General features: G+C 61.2%; 1 protein-coding gene and 1 non-coding gene across 14 annotated transcripts in view; both read right to left on the bottom strand.

The window, feature by feature from the left end:
- TCF3 (transcription factor 3) overlaps positions 1-15,047 on the bottom strand; it is a 41,876-nt gene that overhangs the window by 2,127 nt on the left and 24,702 nt on the right. For 4 of the 13 annotated variants that reach the window (XM_058428505.1, XM_058428507.1, XM_058428504.1 and 1 more), the window contains 13 exons: positions 13,809-13,941; positions 11,858-11,907; positions 10,252-10,354; positions 9,993-10,162; positions 9,775-9,907; positions 9,210-9,268; positions 9,045-9,123; positions 7,933-8,006; positions 7,476-7,634; positions 7,271-7,394; positions 3,825-3,960; positions 3,424-3,659; positions 289-434 (listed from right to left, as the gene is read on the bottom strand). In XM_058428505.1, the coding sequence (XP_058284488.1) occupies positions 292-434; positions 3,424-3,659; positions 3,825-3,960; positions 7,271-7,394; positions 7,476-7,634; positions 7,933-8,006; positions 9,045-9,123; positions 9,210-9,268; positions 9,775-9,907; positions 9,993-10,162; positions 10,252-10,354; positions 11,858-11,907; positions 13,809-13,941 (1,599 nt within the window). In that variant the 3' untranslated portion in view covers positions 289-291. Of the gene's footprint in view, positions 1-288; positions 435-794; positions 1,022-3,423; positions 3,961-7,270; positions 7,395-7,475; positions 7,635-7,932; positions 8,007-9,044; positions 9,124-9,209; positions 9,269-9,774; positions 9,908-9,992; positions 10,163-10,251; positions 10,355-11,857; positions 11,908-13,808; positions 13,942-15,047 lie in introns of those variants that run through there. The other 9 variants (XM_058428509.1, XM_032178610.2, XM_058428515.1 and 6 more) reach the window with 6 other exon arrangements.
- Positions 4,633-4,736, bottom strand: LOC116484347 (U6 spliceosomal RNA). The gene has a single exon (XR_004252524.1). It is a non-coding gene; the product is annotated as a U6 spliceosomal RNA (small nuclear RNA).

Raw genomic sequence — 15,047 nt, 5'->3', positions numbered from 1 at the left:
GACGCAGTTTCAGGATCCATGGGACAGGTCACAGGGTGACATGGTAGCTGAGATTCGGGGACGGGGGGAGCGAGGCCAGTGAGTGGTAGGCTAGGGCCCCAGGGAGCTCCTGGACTCAGCGTCACCTTGGCCGCCCCCATCACGCCGAACCTCGCCAGGTTGGTGTTGGCTCGATGCTGACAACAGGTGTGTGAGGTGTGGACGTGGATGAAGCCCGGGGTCTCGAGTGGCCGTTCTGGGCCCAGCGCACAGGGCTGAGCGCGGGGGGCTCGTCCCACGGAGGCATACCTTTCACATGTGCCCGGCGGGGTTGTGGGCTTCGCTCAGGCCTGGGTGGGCAGCTGAAAGCACCATCTGGGGGTCTCCAACCACACCCGACACCTTTTCCTCTTCTCGCCGTTTCAAACAGGCTGCTTTGGGATTCAGGTTCCGCTCTGGGGGGAGGGGGGAGAGCTCTGTGGGAGACGGTCCCCGGGAGGAGGAAGATGTGAGATGGGAGTGGGGGGTAGGATGTCAGGGAGGAGGGGGTGGGGGCAGGGCCCCATCACGTGTGGCCTCCTGTATTTCCAGCTCTCAGCTCCTTCCTTGAGAAGGCTGGGGGGAATGGGGTGGAGGGTTGTAAAGAAAAGAGTGGGTATCAGGGGGTGTCTGGGGAACATCACTGGGTCTCAGTCCAGCCACAAAGAGAGACATGGACACAGTCCGGGGGCGGCAAGCACAGGAGGACCCTGGCATCTGCACCTGGGTGTGGGGAAGGGAGAGGGTGCTGGGGCAGCCCTGGCCGGGGAGCCTACCTCGCACCTGCTGCTCCAGCCCCAGGATGACCTGCACGGCCTGCTGCAGGATGAGCAGCTTGGTCTGCGCTTTGTCCGACTTGAGGTGCATCTGGCACATGCGCCCCAGCTCCCGGAAGGCCTCGTTAATATCCCGCACGCGCACCCGCTCCCGCGCGTTATTGGCCATGCGCCTCTCCCGGTCCCTCAGATCTTTCTCCTCCAGGGACAGCACCTCGTCTGTACTGCTGGGTCACAGCACCGAGGCCTCTGTTAGTGACGCACCAAGGCTGGGGGGGAGGGCGGGGCTGGGTTGTGGAGAGGGCATCCAGCTACTCGTGTTTGTGCTGGTGTGGGCAGCAGTGCAGGTACACGGCTTGGTGGGCACAGCAGTGTGGGTACACGGCTGGTGTTGGACACAGCAGTGCGGGTACATGGCTGGTGTTGGTGTGGGCAGCAGTGTGGGTACACGGCTGGTGTTGGACACAGCAGTGGGGGTACACGGCTGGTGTTGGTGTGGGCAGCAGCACGGGTCCACATGCTGATGTGTGTGTTGTCACATGCATGAAAATGTGCTCCTCTGTGCGCACAGGGAACGTGCTCCCTGGAATGCAGCAGAGCCCCATGGTGGGGCACCTGTGTGTGTGCGTGACTGGCTGCCCAGGTGCAAGTGCCCTTAGACTCAGCTCTAGGGGAGGCTGTGGATGTGGTCACACTCAGGAAGAACCAAGGTCTGTCTGTTCCCAGACATTTCTGTGGAGGGAGGGGGGCCCTACTTCCCCGTCTGGGAGCCCACAGGGTAACTGCTTCTCCCTTGGCCCTGCTCACTCTGTGGGCCCCAGGGCAGGGCTGGGGGCAGGAGACACCCAGTGCCTGCTCCTCTCTTTGTTCTTCCCTCCCAAGATGCTGACTTTCCCTGCTCAGAGCAGCCGCTTGCGGGGTGATGGACAGCTAGGCCTGGCCAGACCCACTGTGGACAGAGGAGGCCTTTTAGACACGGGCTCAGCAGGCAAATGCCTGGGCAGCTCCAAAAACCCGGGACTGGGGAGTCCAGGACTCAGAGTCCGGGCTCACATGAAGCAAAGCAGCTCCCATCCGCCGAGACCCGCACACCCCGAGGAGGAGCCTCAGAAATGCACCCGCCCCCTACAGTGAACTCCGGCTGCTCCAAGATGAGCCCTCCCTGTCGCACCTGCCCCTGGCTGGGAACGCCGGCTCCCTAGGCCTCCGGGAACCCCGTTGTCACTGCCACCGTGAATGGTCGCAGTAGGAGCTCTGAGGTTCCAAGAGCCTGTTCCGTGCCAGGCCCAAGGCTGAGCCCCTCTCCGGCCGAGCCGCATGCAGCTGGCGAGTGGGCGCTGTTGCTGCTGCCGCGGGGGTGCAGGTCCCGGCCCAGGCCTCTGTGCTGCACGGGCGACCTCGCTCTGTTCCCCCCGGCTTCCTACTTGGTAGAATGGATGCCGGTCCCCATCGGGGCACCCACTGCTCTGGGTTGTGGTGAAGATGAAATGGGCGAAGGCCTGGCCCAGTGCCCAGCACGCCTGGTGCCCCGTCTTAGTCTCTAGGGGGCTGCCTCACCCACCTGCCTGCCCACCGTGCCTTAGGGGCCTGAGGGGATCCCTCCAGGTGGCGGGGGCGGCCCCTGGAGCCCAGGACAAGCGCACAGACCAAACTGACAGGACCAGGGGCTGCGTGCTCCCAGGTCTGGTTTCTTCCCGCAAGCCCTGATGGGGGGGGCTTTGCGGGAGGAAACGTCCTGAGGCTGCAGCCCAGCCGCTCCCGGTGCTCGGGCAGCAAGTGCGAGGTGAGGAGGGGCTGCCAGGGGAAGCAGAGGGACGGACGGGCGGGATGGAGGGGAGAGCGGAAGGCAGACAGCAGAGAGGCGGGCTTGGGGGGCGCGAGGCGTGCCACACACGGCTGCGGAGACTCGGAAACCTTAGAGCTGAGGGGACAGTGGGTGGGCCGGGCCGGGGCTCTGGCTCCGGTCCCAGCAACAGTGCTGCAGGAGAGAAAGGGTTAACGGGGTGCAGGCGAGGAGAGGAAGGAGTTAAGGAAGCAGCCGCCAGCAGGGAGGAGTCAGCTCACATCTGGGGGTGGGGGCAGGGTCTGTCTGTATCCTTCATCCCCCTGGCCCTGGGAAATGGGGGTGATTAACACCCACCTTCAGAGAGGGAAACTGAGTCAGAGGCAGGGGACGGGTTCATGTGGCCTTGCGTGGCATCTGCTCGAGGGGAAGAGGCCAGGGTGGTTTGCACACCAGCTCCTGTCTCTGGGCTCGGGGGACACTGGCCTCTGTGAGCTGGGTTCTGGGCTTCCCAAGAAAGGAAGACCAGGGCAGGTGGGAGCCCTTGGAGCCGGGAGATGCAGTTCTGAGCCACAGAGCCCAGGCCTGCAGGACTAGGGTTCCAGAAAGAGTCCAGTCCTCCCACTGTGGAGGGGAGGCTGAGGCAGGCAGGGAGAAGGGCCAGCAGTCAGGAGGGGACAGTCACGGCGGTGCGGTCAGGGGGGTGAAGGGCACAGTCACTGCAAGGAGGCAACTGCCGCAGAGGGAGGGCTGGCTCCAGGAAGGCGGGCGGGGAAGGAGAGCGAGGGCAGGAACACGAGGGAGGGTGGCGCTGCGGGGACGCTGGTGGCCCGCGCCCCCACTGACCTCGCACTTGCTGCTCCAAGTTCAGGATGACCGAGACGGCCTGGTGCAGGATGAGCAGTTTGGTCTGGGGCTTCTCGCTGTTGAGGTGCAGTTGGCACATGCGCCCCAGCTCCTTAAAGGCCTCGTTGATGTCACGGACCCGCAGCCGCTCCCGGGCGTTATTGGCCACCCGGCGCTCCTTCTCCCGCTCGGCCTTCTGCTCTGGGGGGAGAAGGTCGTCCTCGTCCTCGTCTGGGCTACGGGGAGGGCGCCGGGAGGGGGCCAGAGGGAGACAGTGAGGTTGGGGGAAGAGCGTGGGGCCCGCCGACGGCCTCCCAGTGTGGGTGCGGTGTGCGTGTGGCCTGTGCACATGTGTATCCTGATGGGATGGGGGCGGGGAGGGCCGAGGGGTGGGTTGGCACCTGGTCCGGGCCCGGGGGGCCTTCAGCTCCTTCTTCTCCTCCTCTGAGTGGTCAGCTGCTGACGTATTCTCCTCGTCCTCCTTCTCCTCCCGCTTGATCTCGCCGGCAGCCGCCGTGGCACCTGCTCGCCCTAGCCCTGCAACAGGCCTGGGGTCAGGGGCCTGTGTTGGCCTCCAGGGCCAACTGACATATCTCTGTGTGCTCCTGTGGTGAGAGGGGCTTGGGCTTTGCTGGAAAAACCAGGTCTTGGCCAAAAATAAAAACAAAAAACCAACAACCAGAACTGGATCCCTACCTCACGCCATGTGTAGCTACCAATGCCAGACAGATTAAGGACCACAAGATGAAAGGGAAACAGTTTTACCACCTTTGGAACAAAGTGTGTAGAAATTCTGCGGCAACTCAAGAGCAGGAATCTACTAAGATGCTAAAAGAACACTCTTCTTTTTTGGGGAAAGTAAATTGTTTCAATTGTTAACTTAAAAATATGGAACACTTCGGACGGGCACAGTGGCTCACACCTGTAATCCCAGCATTTTGGGAGGCCAAGGCAGGTGGATCATGAGGTCAGGAGATCAAGACCATTCTGGCTAACATGGTGAAACCCCATCTCTACTAAAAATACAAAAAATTAGCTGGCTGTGGTGGTGGGTGCCTGTAATCCCAGCTACTTGGGAGGCTAAGGCACGAGAATCACTTGAACCCAGGAGGCAGGAAGTTGCAGTGAGCCAAGATTGTGCCACTGTACTCCAGCCTGGGTGACAGAATGAAGACTCCGTCTCAAAAAAAAAAAAAAAAAAAAGAAAAAAAAACTTTGGAAGGCTTCAGGAATTTCCATGTCACCCTTGTGCAGATGCTATGCTAATCTTTATCATTCTCATTTTAGTCCAAGAGCTGTCCAAGCAAGTGCTCAAGGAGCTGCTTTTAAAAGAACAGAGGCCGGGCACCGTGGCTTGCTCATGCCTGTAATCCCAGCACTTTGGGAAGCCGAGGTGGGAGGATCACTTGAGGCGAGGGGGTCATGGCTACAGTGGGCTGTGATCACGCCCCTGCACTGTGTGTGACAGGGAGACCCTGTCTCAAAACAAACCAAAACAAAACAAGTAAAAAACAAAAAACAAAAATCAGTAAGCTCAACTATATCAGAATTGAGAGTTCATGATCAGAAAAGATACCAGGAAAATAAAAGCATCTGCCAAAGAATGGAAGACACCCACCACAGATGTAGCCAACAAGGAGGTGATTTCCCACATATATAAAAAACTGACAAATCAATGGGAAAGGACAAAAAGAAAGTAGCTCAGTAGAAAAACAAGCAAGGTATCCAAAAAGGCATCTCACAGACAAGGAAACCACACGGCCAGAAACACGTGGAAGTCTGTCCGCTTCAGCGCATCAAGAGATTTACGAAATGCAAATTAGGGCGGCAATGCGCTACCCTTTCATACCCAGTCAGCCAGCAAAGTTGAAAGACCTGAACATTCAAAATCTTGCCTGTGGGAGGGCAACTTGGCTGCTTTGGAAAATAATTCATCAGCCTTTCCTCTGAATTGACGACAGGTGTATCACACCCTTGATCAGCAGGTTGGCAGGAAAGCATGATGTTGGAATGACCTAGTGCCCCACGCCCAGGCCAGGGCCAATGGCACACTCACAATGGGACCCCAGCCGCTCACACCACACATGTACCCCACACACAACATGAGCCAGCAAACCAGGGTGTAAAGAACACGCTAGTGGGATGCTGTGTTCATGAAGCTCAAGAACAGTAATTGCAAAACATGTGGCTTCAGGGCACACAGCTGCCCCAAACAAATGTGGCCACTGCGTTCAGCAGGGCCTGGGCCACCCCCAAAACCCGGGATCGGGGAGTCCAGGAATCAGAGTCAGGGCTCACACGGAGCAAACCAGCTTCCAACCCCCGAGACCCCCGTACCCTGAGAGGGAGCCTCAGAAATGCGCCCGCTCCCCACAGTGAACTCTGGTGCAATCGGCCAACGCCAGCCACCAGAACCAGCCCAGGCCTCAGCACATGAACTGAAGGACAGGAAGGAAATAGAAGGGAACCTATGGGTAAAAGACTAAGCTTGGGGCCGCCCCTGGAAACTGCTGACCTGTGGGGCTGGACCCTTCTCCGGGGTGGGGCCGTCCTGGGCACTGCAGGGTGCTGAGCAGCATCCCTGGCCCCCACCCACTCCCTGCCAGGAGCACCCCTCAGCCCTGACAAGTGCAGATGTCCCCAGGCATCACCCAGTGTCCCCTGGGGGCAGAGCTGCTGCAGTGAGATGCCCTGGCCTAGGGGTGATAAAATCAAGGCACTTGGAAAGGCTGCCCAGAAGGCAGGCAGGATTCCTGGGGTGGTAGAGGGGGCAGGGCCAGGACAGGGCCCACAATGACCCCGCCTTCTCCTGGGCCTCTCATAGGTGTCTGAGACGCTCGACAATCCCCAGGCCCAGATCCAGATTTGTCCCCAACCTGTTCCTTTGTCCCCTTCCTTACGGGGTTCCCAGCCCCAGTGTCACCCACAGCTCGGGCCAGAAATCCCAGAGCCGCCCTGCCTTCTCTCACCCTCAAGTCCTGTCTGTCACAAATCCTGTGGGCCCCGCCTTCAGGAGACGCAGGGCCCACCCACTGCTCACCCCTCCAAGGCCCCTGGACCAGCCCTGTGGCCTCTGCCTTGGTCTCCCGGTGCCACTCACAGTCTGTCCTCCAAGCAGCCACCAGAGGGTCTCTGTGAGCACCTGGCTCAGGTCCCATCTGTCCTCGGCCCGCAGCCCTCCATGGCTGCCACCTCTCTCATGGTCAAATCCCAAGTCCTCCCTGCAGCCCACAAGGCCCTGCATGACCTGACCTGCCCCCTCTCCCTGCCCTCCCCACTTCCCTCTCCCCCCCTCCTCGCTCTGCTCCAACCCCACGGGTCTCCTGGCTGTTCCTCCCAGGTGCCGTCCAGCCCCAGGACCTTTGCCTGGGCTGCGCCCTCTGCCTGAAATCCTCCTCCTCCAGGCACCTGCCGACTCTTGCCTCCTCCCAGACGCTGCCCAAACATCACCTTGTGGCCTCCCGGGCCACCATCTTCGAAGCCACGCAACACCCCCAACCCACCCCAGCCACTTGGTTCCTTCTCCCTGGCACCTGTACTGTGCAGCGAATCCCTCTGCACCCCTCGCTCCCCTTCCCCAGTGTCGAGCGCTGCCAGGCACACAGCGTCTGGGAGCAGGCGAATGAAGAGGCAGCCCAGAGCCGTCCACCTCACACGCCCAGGGCCAACGCCGGCCCCGCTGGTCTCACCCACCCTCCTGAAGTTGCTGACTGGGGTGCCCGTGTCACCAGGTGCCCCCACAGTGACCGCACCTGCCCTGGGCTCCCACCCTGACTCCCACCATTGGAGTGCCACAGTTTCCCCAACTGGAACCAGGGGTCGGACAGTCCCAAGCTCACGGGCTTACCGCTGTAGGAGTCAGGAGGCCGAGAGAGGTCAGAGAGGGCGCCTGGCTGGCTGGGGAGGGCCGCGTGGTTGTGCATGAGGCTGGTGCTGCCTGCAAGGCCGTCCTCGGGGTGGCTGCCTCCAACCTGCAGGCATGGGGAGAGGAGTGCATCAGGGGGAGCCAGGTACCCGCCCACTGCCCAGCCCCACCCTCGCCCAGTGCTCACCAGTCCTGCGTGTCGCCCGCCCAGCGACATGGGGCCAGTGAAAGCCGAGGCCAGCGCCCCGTGGCCAGGTAGCAGCGTGTGCATGTCGCCGGCTGTGCCCACGGCGTGGCTGCGGAGCACATGGATGGCCTCGTCCAGGTGGTCTTCTATCTTACTCTGCTGCAGGGTGGGCGATGGGTGGTGAGGGGCCTGAGCCGCGGGACCCCACAGGCCCCCATTCATGTCCCTTCTGCATGCAAGTGGCCGGTGGTCCCATTTTCCCCTTCCCCAAAAAGTTGCGTATGCCAGGCATATGGTGCCCGGGAGCACACACAAAATGTGCGTGCCTGGGTGGCCATGAGACCTTAGTAACAGCTTGGGGCTTATTTACGAAAAATTAACTAAAGGGTTTCTCCTTCTCAAGGGGCATCTGTCCTACGACAGGGGAAGGGTGGGGCGGGGCAGGGCGGGCGCTCACCAGGCCGTGGAGGCCCCCGTCATAGCTGGGCGATAAGGCACCGGGGGCTCCTGCTCGAGGCCACTGCGACGTCCCTGGAAGGGGGTGGGGGTATGTGAATGGGGTGCAAGGGTCAGGGTGTAAGCATGGCCTGATGCCCATGGGGAGGGACTCATAACCACCTGTCCAGCCTCCGGTGATGCCCACGATGGCCATTCCAGGGCACCCCACACCGACGCAAAGCTGCTCTCAGCCCCGCCAGGCAGGGACGCTGGGTGCCCAGTGGATACCGCCATTCCCATCTCTGAGCCTCAGTTTCCCCATCTACAAAATCCAACTCCCCACCCAGAGGGTAAAGTGGCTCGGCGGCACACAGTAGGGGGCTCCTCCCCATGCTGCCCCCACCCCGGCTGACCCACTCTGGGCTCCAGCAGTAGGCAAGGAAGTGGCAAGCTCCAGGCGGGACCAGACAGGCTGAGGTAAAGTGAGGGTTCCTGGAGCTTCCCATGGGACAGAGGTGAGGACTCAGGGGTGTTTTCAACCACTCAGGCCTTCTGGAAACCTCCAGCTCTCACTCCCCCTCCTCCTGCACCTGACCCCCCACCCCCTGCCAATAAGCACGTCCTCATAGGGATAGGAGGGTCTGTCCCACCGTGCCAGAGCCCCGCGCGGGGTAAACAGTACCTAATAAATACCCGGTGGGTGAGCAAATGGCAACACGCACACATTCTAGAGTCCAGGCCACAGCCCTGGCGCCGCTGGCCCCATTGGATCTGGGAGCTGCTGTGCACATCAGTGTCCCCTCATGTTCACGCAGCGTGAACTGCCAGGTCCTGCCTCCTGGCTTTGCCTGTGCTGTGACTTAACCTGGATGTCACCTCCCAGCACTCCCTCACTGCCTGGTTATGTGCTATAGCCTTGGAGGGCTAGCTTGGAGGCTGCCTCCACCAGGCAGCTTTCCTGGATTGCCCAGTGGAACACAAGCCCACGGGGGATTCTCTTTCACTGTTGGTTCCTGACCAGAGATGCCACGGGCCCCTGGGGGCGACCTGCTCCCTCCCACCTGCCTGCCTATCCCGGCAAGGCGCAGGCACCAGAACCAGCCTCCCCTCCCCACCAAAACCCTCACAAACCTGCCAGGCCCTGGGGCGAGCCCACGGGGGTGGAAGGGCTGGACGAGAAGTTATTGCTTGAGTGATCCGGGGAGTAGATCTGCGAGGAGGACCAGGAGAGACGGGCGGTCAGGGGCCGGCCTCTCAGGTCACTTGCCCGGCCACCCCCCATGCCCCACGCCTCACCGAGGCCAGTGCTTTGCCGAGGGCATCCCCGGAGCTGCCAGCTGTGGTCCCTCGGGAGCCTGTGGGTGGAGAGAGGTGAGGACCACGTAACCCGGCCTGGGTGCCGCCGCTGATGGCAAGCTCTCCTGCGTTCTGCCGTCCCGCACAGACACCGCTGCGCTGGGGAGAGCAGCCTGACTTGGGTCGTTTCTGTCTGACCCCCCGAAACCGGCCTCCGCAGGAGTTGAGGCACTGGGGACAGGCTGCTGGCAGGGGACCCTGGGTGGGTGAGTCCCTCTCTGGGCCTGGGTGGGTGAGTCCCTCTCTGGGTCTCGGTGGGTGAGTCCCTCTCTGGGCCTGTTTCCCGGCTGTAAGGCGGGAAAGCCGCTCCTCAAAGATCTGTTTCCAGACATCCCAAGCCCAACACACGTGGCAGGCCCTGCAGACAGCGGACGATGAGAACTGACGACAACCTGCTCTCAGGCCCGACAAACGCGAGTTCTCGCCACCCCCACTGAGCCCACCCAGGCCCTGCCTGGAGCTCAGCGTCCCCTCGGAGAGACCGCATCCCAGGGAGGGGCCATACCCAGGAGGCTGTCGGCCCCGCTGACCGGCGGCGTGTGGCTGGAGACGCCGCCGTACGTGGCTCCGGGGGCCGAGGAGAAGGAGGATGCAGCCGGGAGCCCGCCGTTCACCTCTGCTCCGTGCAGCTGGTAGCCCTAGGAGGGTCAGGCAGGAGGAGGGTGGGTTAGATGGGGCACTGCCACCCTCCGCCCACCCCCTGCCCCCTGCCCTGGGTCCTACCATGCGCTCGTGCTGATGCAGGCCACCAAACGTGCTGCTGCTTCCGCTGCTGCCCACGGGGCCGCTGCCGGGCGGGAGGGGCAGGGGGGACGAGCCCGCACCCAGCATGGGCCCGAAGCCCGCCTGGCCAGTGGGGCTCCAGAGCTCGGCTGAGGGGTGCAGGCTACCATCTGCGGAGGGGGGCTGGTAAGGCAGGGGCCGGGCGGGGAACCCCAGCCCTGCCCCACCGTCCTTGGTGAGCCCCCGCCCTGCCGTGTACCTGCCATGTAGAAGGGGGCGGGATAGGTGCTGCTGGGGGTCTTGGCGGACGGGTAGGCGGCGGCATCCCTGCCGTAGTCCTCACCTGAGCTGGGCGGGTACACCTGCGGGCAGGTGGGCGGTGGGGGGTGTACAGTCAGGACAGTGGGGCCACGCGGGGTCAATCAGCCCACACACCTTGCTGGCCTCCTGTTCCCTCTCCTGGTAGCACATCTACCACCCCGTTTCCCTTCTCTGTAAAGCCACCCCTCTCTTTAGGTAAATCCCAGCCCCTTGGCCAAGTTTGAGGTTCTTACGGTGTCCTGGTCTCTCTCTCCTACTCCTTTTCCAGCCCCCACCTCCCACCTCCCTGAACTTCTGACCTTTGTACTTGAGGACTTGGATCTGGCTCTGCCTACTAAGCCTTTTTCCTCCTTAATCCAGAAAACTCCTACTGACCCATCAAAACCCCAGCTCCAACACCCCCATCCCACCCTTCTCCCTTGTTCCCCAGCTGGAATCAATCCTCCAGCGCTGAGCTTCCCTTGGCCCCAGAGCAACATTCGTCCCTCACTCAAGTGACAGCAAGAGGGTCTGTGATTAGCGCCAGCTCTGACTGGCTGGCACTGCCTGGACTGTGGGGCTGGGGCCAGTTGGTAACGTCTGCCGCTGTGCTGGAGTGGGAAGTGTGCCGGGTGGGCCTGATGTAAGAAACTGGGGGGCTGGTTTTAGGGCAGAGAAAGTGCGCCCTGGGGGAGGGGAGTGAGCGATACTGTTGGGAGCAGAGCCTGACCACGCCTTTGGCTTGGGAACCCAGGCCTTTGGGGAGCTGGTCGGCTCGAGGGCTGAGGAGACGTATGCCCAGGGCTCTTGGGGCCAGCACAGGCGCTGGGCAGAGGGTGGTTGGTGGCTACTGAGCCAGGGAATCGGCAAATTTCCTCTCCCTCCAGCGAGATGAGACCGTAGGATTGTGGCACAGCAGCCTGGACCATCTGCGGGGCCTGGCAGGGAGGCAGCGATGCGGGGCAGCCTGAACCCATGAGGATGTAACAGGGAGCCCCAATTGTGGCCCCCCCCTTTTTTTTGAGAGGGAGTCTCACTCTGTTGCTCAGGCTGGAGAGCAGTGGCACGATCTGGGCTCACTGCAACCTCTGCCTCCCGGGTTCAAACGATTTTCCTGCCTCAGCCTCCCAAGTAGCTGGGACTACAGGCGCCCGCCACCACGCCTGGCTAATTTTTGTATTTTTAGTAGAGATGCACCATGTTGGCCAGGCTGGTCTAGAACGCCTGACCTCAGGTGATCCACCCGCCTCAGCCTCCCCAAGTGCTGGGATGACAGGCGTGAGCCACCGCACCCGGCCCAACTGTGCCCTTTCTAAAGGGGCCTCAGCCACCAGAACTGCCTTTCTCTCAAAACAAGACAGACAGACGCTGGACCTAGGGAAGAACTTCCCTGCCTTCCCTTGCAGGCGGCCTCAGGTCAGAGCTCAGATCTTGGCTCAGGAATCACAGGGAGCCTATCCGCTCAGGGCCCACCCCGCCATGTGTGTTCCCAAGCTTCGCCAGGACACAGGGCCTGGAACTGCCACCGACGAGCTGTGGGGTCCCTTCTCCTTCGTGCGACTCACCGAGGATGGAAGACCCGGCGGGACCTTCCGGACCTTCTTGGGCTGCGTGTCTGTCAGGAGCAAGAGGGGTGAGAACTGGCCACTGGCCATGAGAACAGCCCCTGCCCTATATCCTGGAGGAGAGACCCTCCCAATTCCCGTTTCATAAATTAAAACCTCGGGTCAGTCGGGCGCGGTGGCTCACGCCTGTAATCCCAGCACTTTGGGAGGCCAAGGCAGGCAGATCACGAGGTCAAGAGATCGAGACCATCCTGGCTAACACGGTGAAACCCCTTCTCTACTAAAAATACAAAAAGTCGCCGGACGTGGTGGCGGGAGCCTATAATTCCAGCTACTCGGGAGGCTGAGGCAGGACAATCACTTGAACCCGGGAGGCGGAGGTTGCAGTGAGCTGAGATCGTGCCACTGCACTCCAGCCTGGGCGACAGAGCGAGACTCCGTCTCAAAAAAAAAAAAAAAAAAAAAAAAAAAGCCTCGGGTCTATCTACATGATATGGCTCCAAAGACGAAAAAGAACCACAACGGTTTTCTCCCGCGACGCGCAGTTCAGAAAACGGGGAGTTGGTGGATTCTGAGCCAAGGCTCTACTGAGAAGCTCCCTGGCCCCACTCTCCTTCCAAGATGGCCCCGACTATCACACGCAGTCAGGCCTCACCTCTCGGGGCTGCTGTTTGCAAACTCGCCTACAGGATAAAACCCATAACCCGGAAACCAGCACTCGGGCGCCTTCCTGATCACTCGCGGACGTGCACAGAGCGGGAAAAGTTCGAGTGGCCCAGGCGCACGTGCCCAGCCGAGGTGGAGCAGAGGCCTCCTCCCCCATCACGGGGCTCCTGTCCTTGGTCTACTCAGAGCCACGATCTTTTATGTTTTTGTGCTTTTTGTGGGTGATTTCACGCTTATTTTTTTCAGGCAGGGTCTTGCGCTGTTGCTCAGGCTGGAGTGCAATGGTGCGATCACAGCTCACTGCAGCCTTGAACTCCCAGGGTCAAACCATCCTCCCGCCTCAGCCTCCTGAGTAGCTGGGACCACAGGTGTGTGCCACCATGCTTAGCTAATTTTCTTTTTTTTTTTTGAGACGGAGCCTTGCTCTGTCGCCCAGGCTGGAGTGCAGTGGCGCAATCTCGGCTCACTGCAAGCTCCGCCTCCCGAGTTCACGCCATTCTCCTGCCTCAGCCTCCCGAGTAGCTGGGACTACAGGCGCCCGCCACCACGCCTGGCTAATTTTTTGTATTTTTAGTAGAGATGGGGTTTCACTGTGTTAGCCAGGATGGTCTCGATCTCCTGACCTCGTGATCCGCCCGTCTCGGCCTCCCAAAGCGCTGGGGTTACAGGCGTGAGCCACCACGCCCGGCCCATGCTTTGCTAATTTTTAAAATTTTTTGCGAAGATGGGCTCTCCCTATGTTGCCCAGAATGGTTTCCAACTTTTGGCCTCAAGTGATCCTCCTGTCTCGGCCTTCAGAGAAGCTGGGACCCCAGGTGACTGCCACCATGCCTGGCGACTGCACTGAGTGGAATGCGCCCCAGGTAGTTCGAGGCACCGTCCAGTGCTCCTGAGCCCGAGGCTGTGATGCGCCTCGTGGCAGATGCCTGTGTGTGCAAGCTTTGTCCGGCGTGAGCAGCAGGGCTCAGTGCAGAGGAGCCACGATGCAGCCCCAGGAGGCATCTTACACAGACACCACATGGCAGAGCCCACGCCCGTCAGCTGCAGGAACCTCGGGACCAGAGGCTCGTAGGAACCTCTCCCTGGACTTGTCACGCCCGCCAGCCCCGGCCTTGAGCCCCATCACCGTCCATCCCTCCCACGGCCCGAGCGCCCGGCGTCCAGCCAGGACCTGGAAGGTGCGGGGTCTGCTCCCTCTGGTGCCCTCAGCTAACGGGGGGCCCCCTACCTCCCTTTGCAGGCTCCCTCCCTAAAGCCCCCGGTGCCCCGGCCAGACCCCGCTCACCTAGGCTGCCGTCCGCCGCTCTCCGCCGGGAGCTGCTGGAGTACGAGGGGTAGTATTGGGAGGCCCCCTTCATGCCCGAAGGGGACAGGGGCCCGGGGCTGCTGAGGGCCAGCTCGCCTGACAGGAAGCCAGCCTGGTGGGGAGCAGGTGGTCAGGAAGCGCCCAGCTGGCATCCAGACCCCAGGCTGTTCCATTCAAGAGAAAACTGCAAAGGCCAAAGCGGCTCGGATCCGCCCCTCGGTGGGTGATGCCACTTCCGCCTGCTCACAGCGTTTCTCTCTGACACCTGCCATGTTTCTCTGACTTGAGACTGACCGCATCCCACACTGCTGTTTTCCCGAAGAACCAAAGATGAGAAACAGATGCCAGCGCGGCTAACCCAAGGGGCTGCTCCCTGGATTCTGAGATGCAAAGAACAAAGCTGCGTGGCTCGGCGTCTGTGCACCCGGCTGCTTCCTATCTTTTTGGTTTTGTTTTGTAAAGCCCTCGGGTGGATTCTGTACATGTTAGTGTGAGACGGGCTTTCTTCCTGGGAAGCCAGGGATGCCCTCAGCCGGGTCCCGGAAGTGACTCTTGCATTTCATCTGTTCTAAGGCCGGGCGCGGAGGCTCACGCCTGTCATCCCAGCACTTTGGGAGGCTGAGGCGGGCAGATCACCTGAGGTCGGGAGTTCAAGACCAGCCTGGCCAACATGGAGAAACCCTATCTCTACTAAAACTACAAAATTAGCCGGGCATGGTGGCGGGTGCCTGTCATCCCAGCTACTCAAAAGGCTGAGGCAGCAGAATCGCTTGAACCCGGGAGACGGAGGTTGCAGTGAGCCGAGATTGCGCCACTGAACTCCAGCCTGGGCAACAAGAGTGAAACTCCGTCTCAAAAAAAAAAAAAAATCATCTGTTCTATCATCATCCAGTGGCCCCACAGGGTGGGCCCAGCGCCCAGGACAGGGCCTTCTCCCGCGGCCCGGCCTGTCCTGAGCCCGCACCCTGTGTGGCCACCGCAGGACTCGAAGAGTCACCAGGGAGCGCCAGAGAGCAGGGCCCGAGAGCTAGTTCTGCTTCTCGGATGGGGAGCCTGGGCACCTGCGTATTCCTGTCTTTAAAATGGGCACGTAGGCCGCGGCCCCTCGTTGTGGGGACTGATTGGGAAACGCGAGTCTGCCCGCGGTGCAGAGCCTGGCACCCGGCTGGCTCTCAATCACTGTGGCTGCTGTTGTTCTGGCTTGGGCACAGTGAGCAC

Source organism: Hylobates moloch, unplaced genomic scaffold (genome assembly GCF_009828535.3).
Source record: "Hylobates moloch isolate HMO894 unplaced genomic scaffold, HMol_V3 SCAFFOLD_15, whole genome shotgun sequence".
NCBI lineage: Eukaryota > Metazoa > Chordata > Mammalia > Primates > Hylobatidae > Hylobates > Hylobates moloch.
The sequence above is the reverse complement of the archived record's forward strand: the minus strand, read 5'-3'. Positions and strand labels throughout refer to the sequence as shown.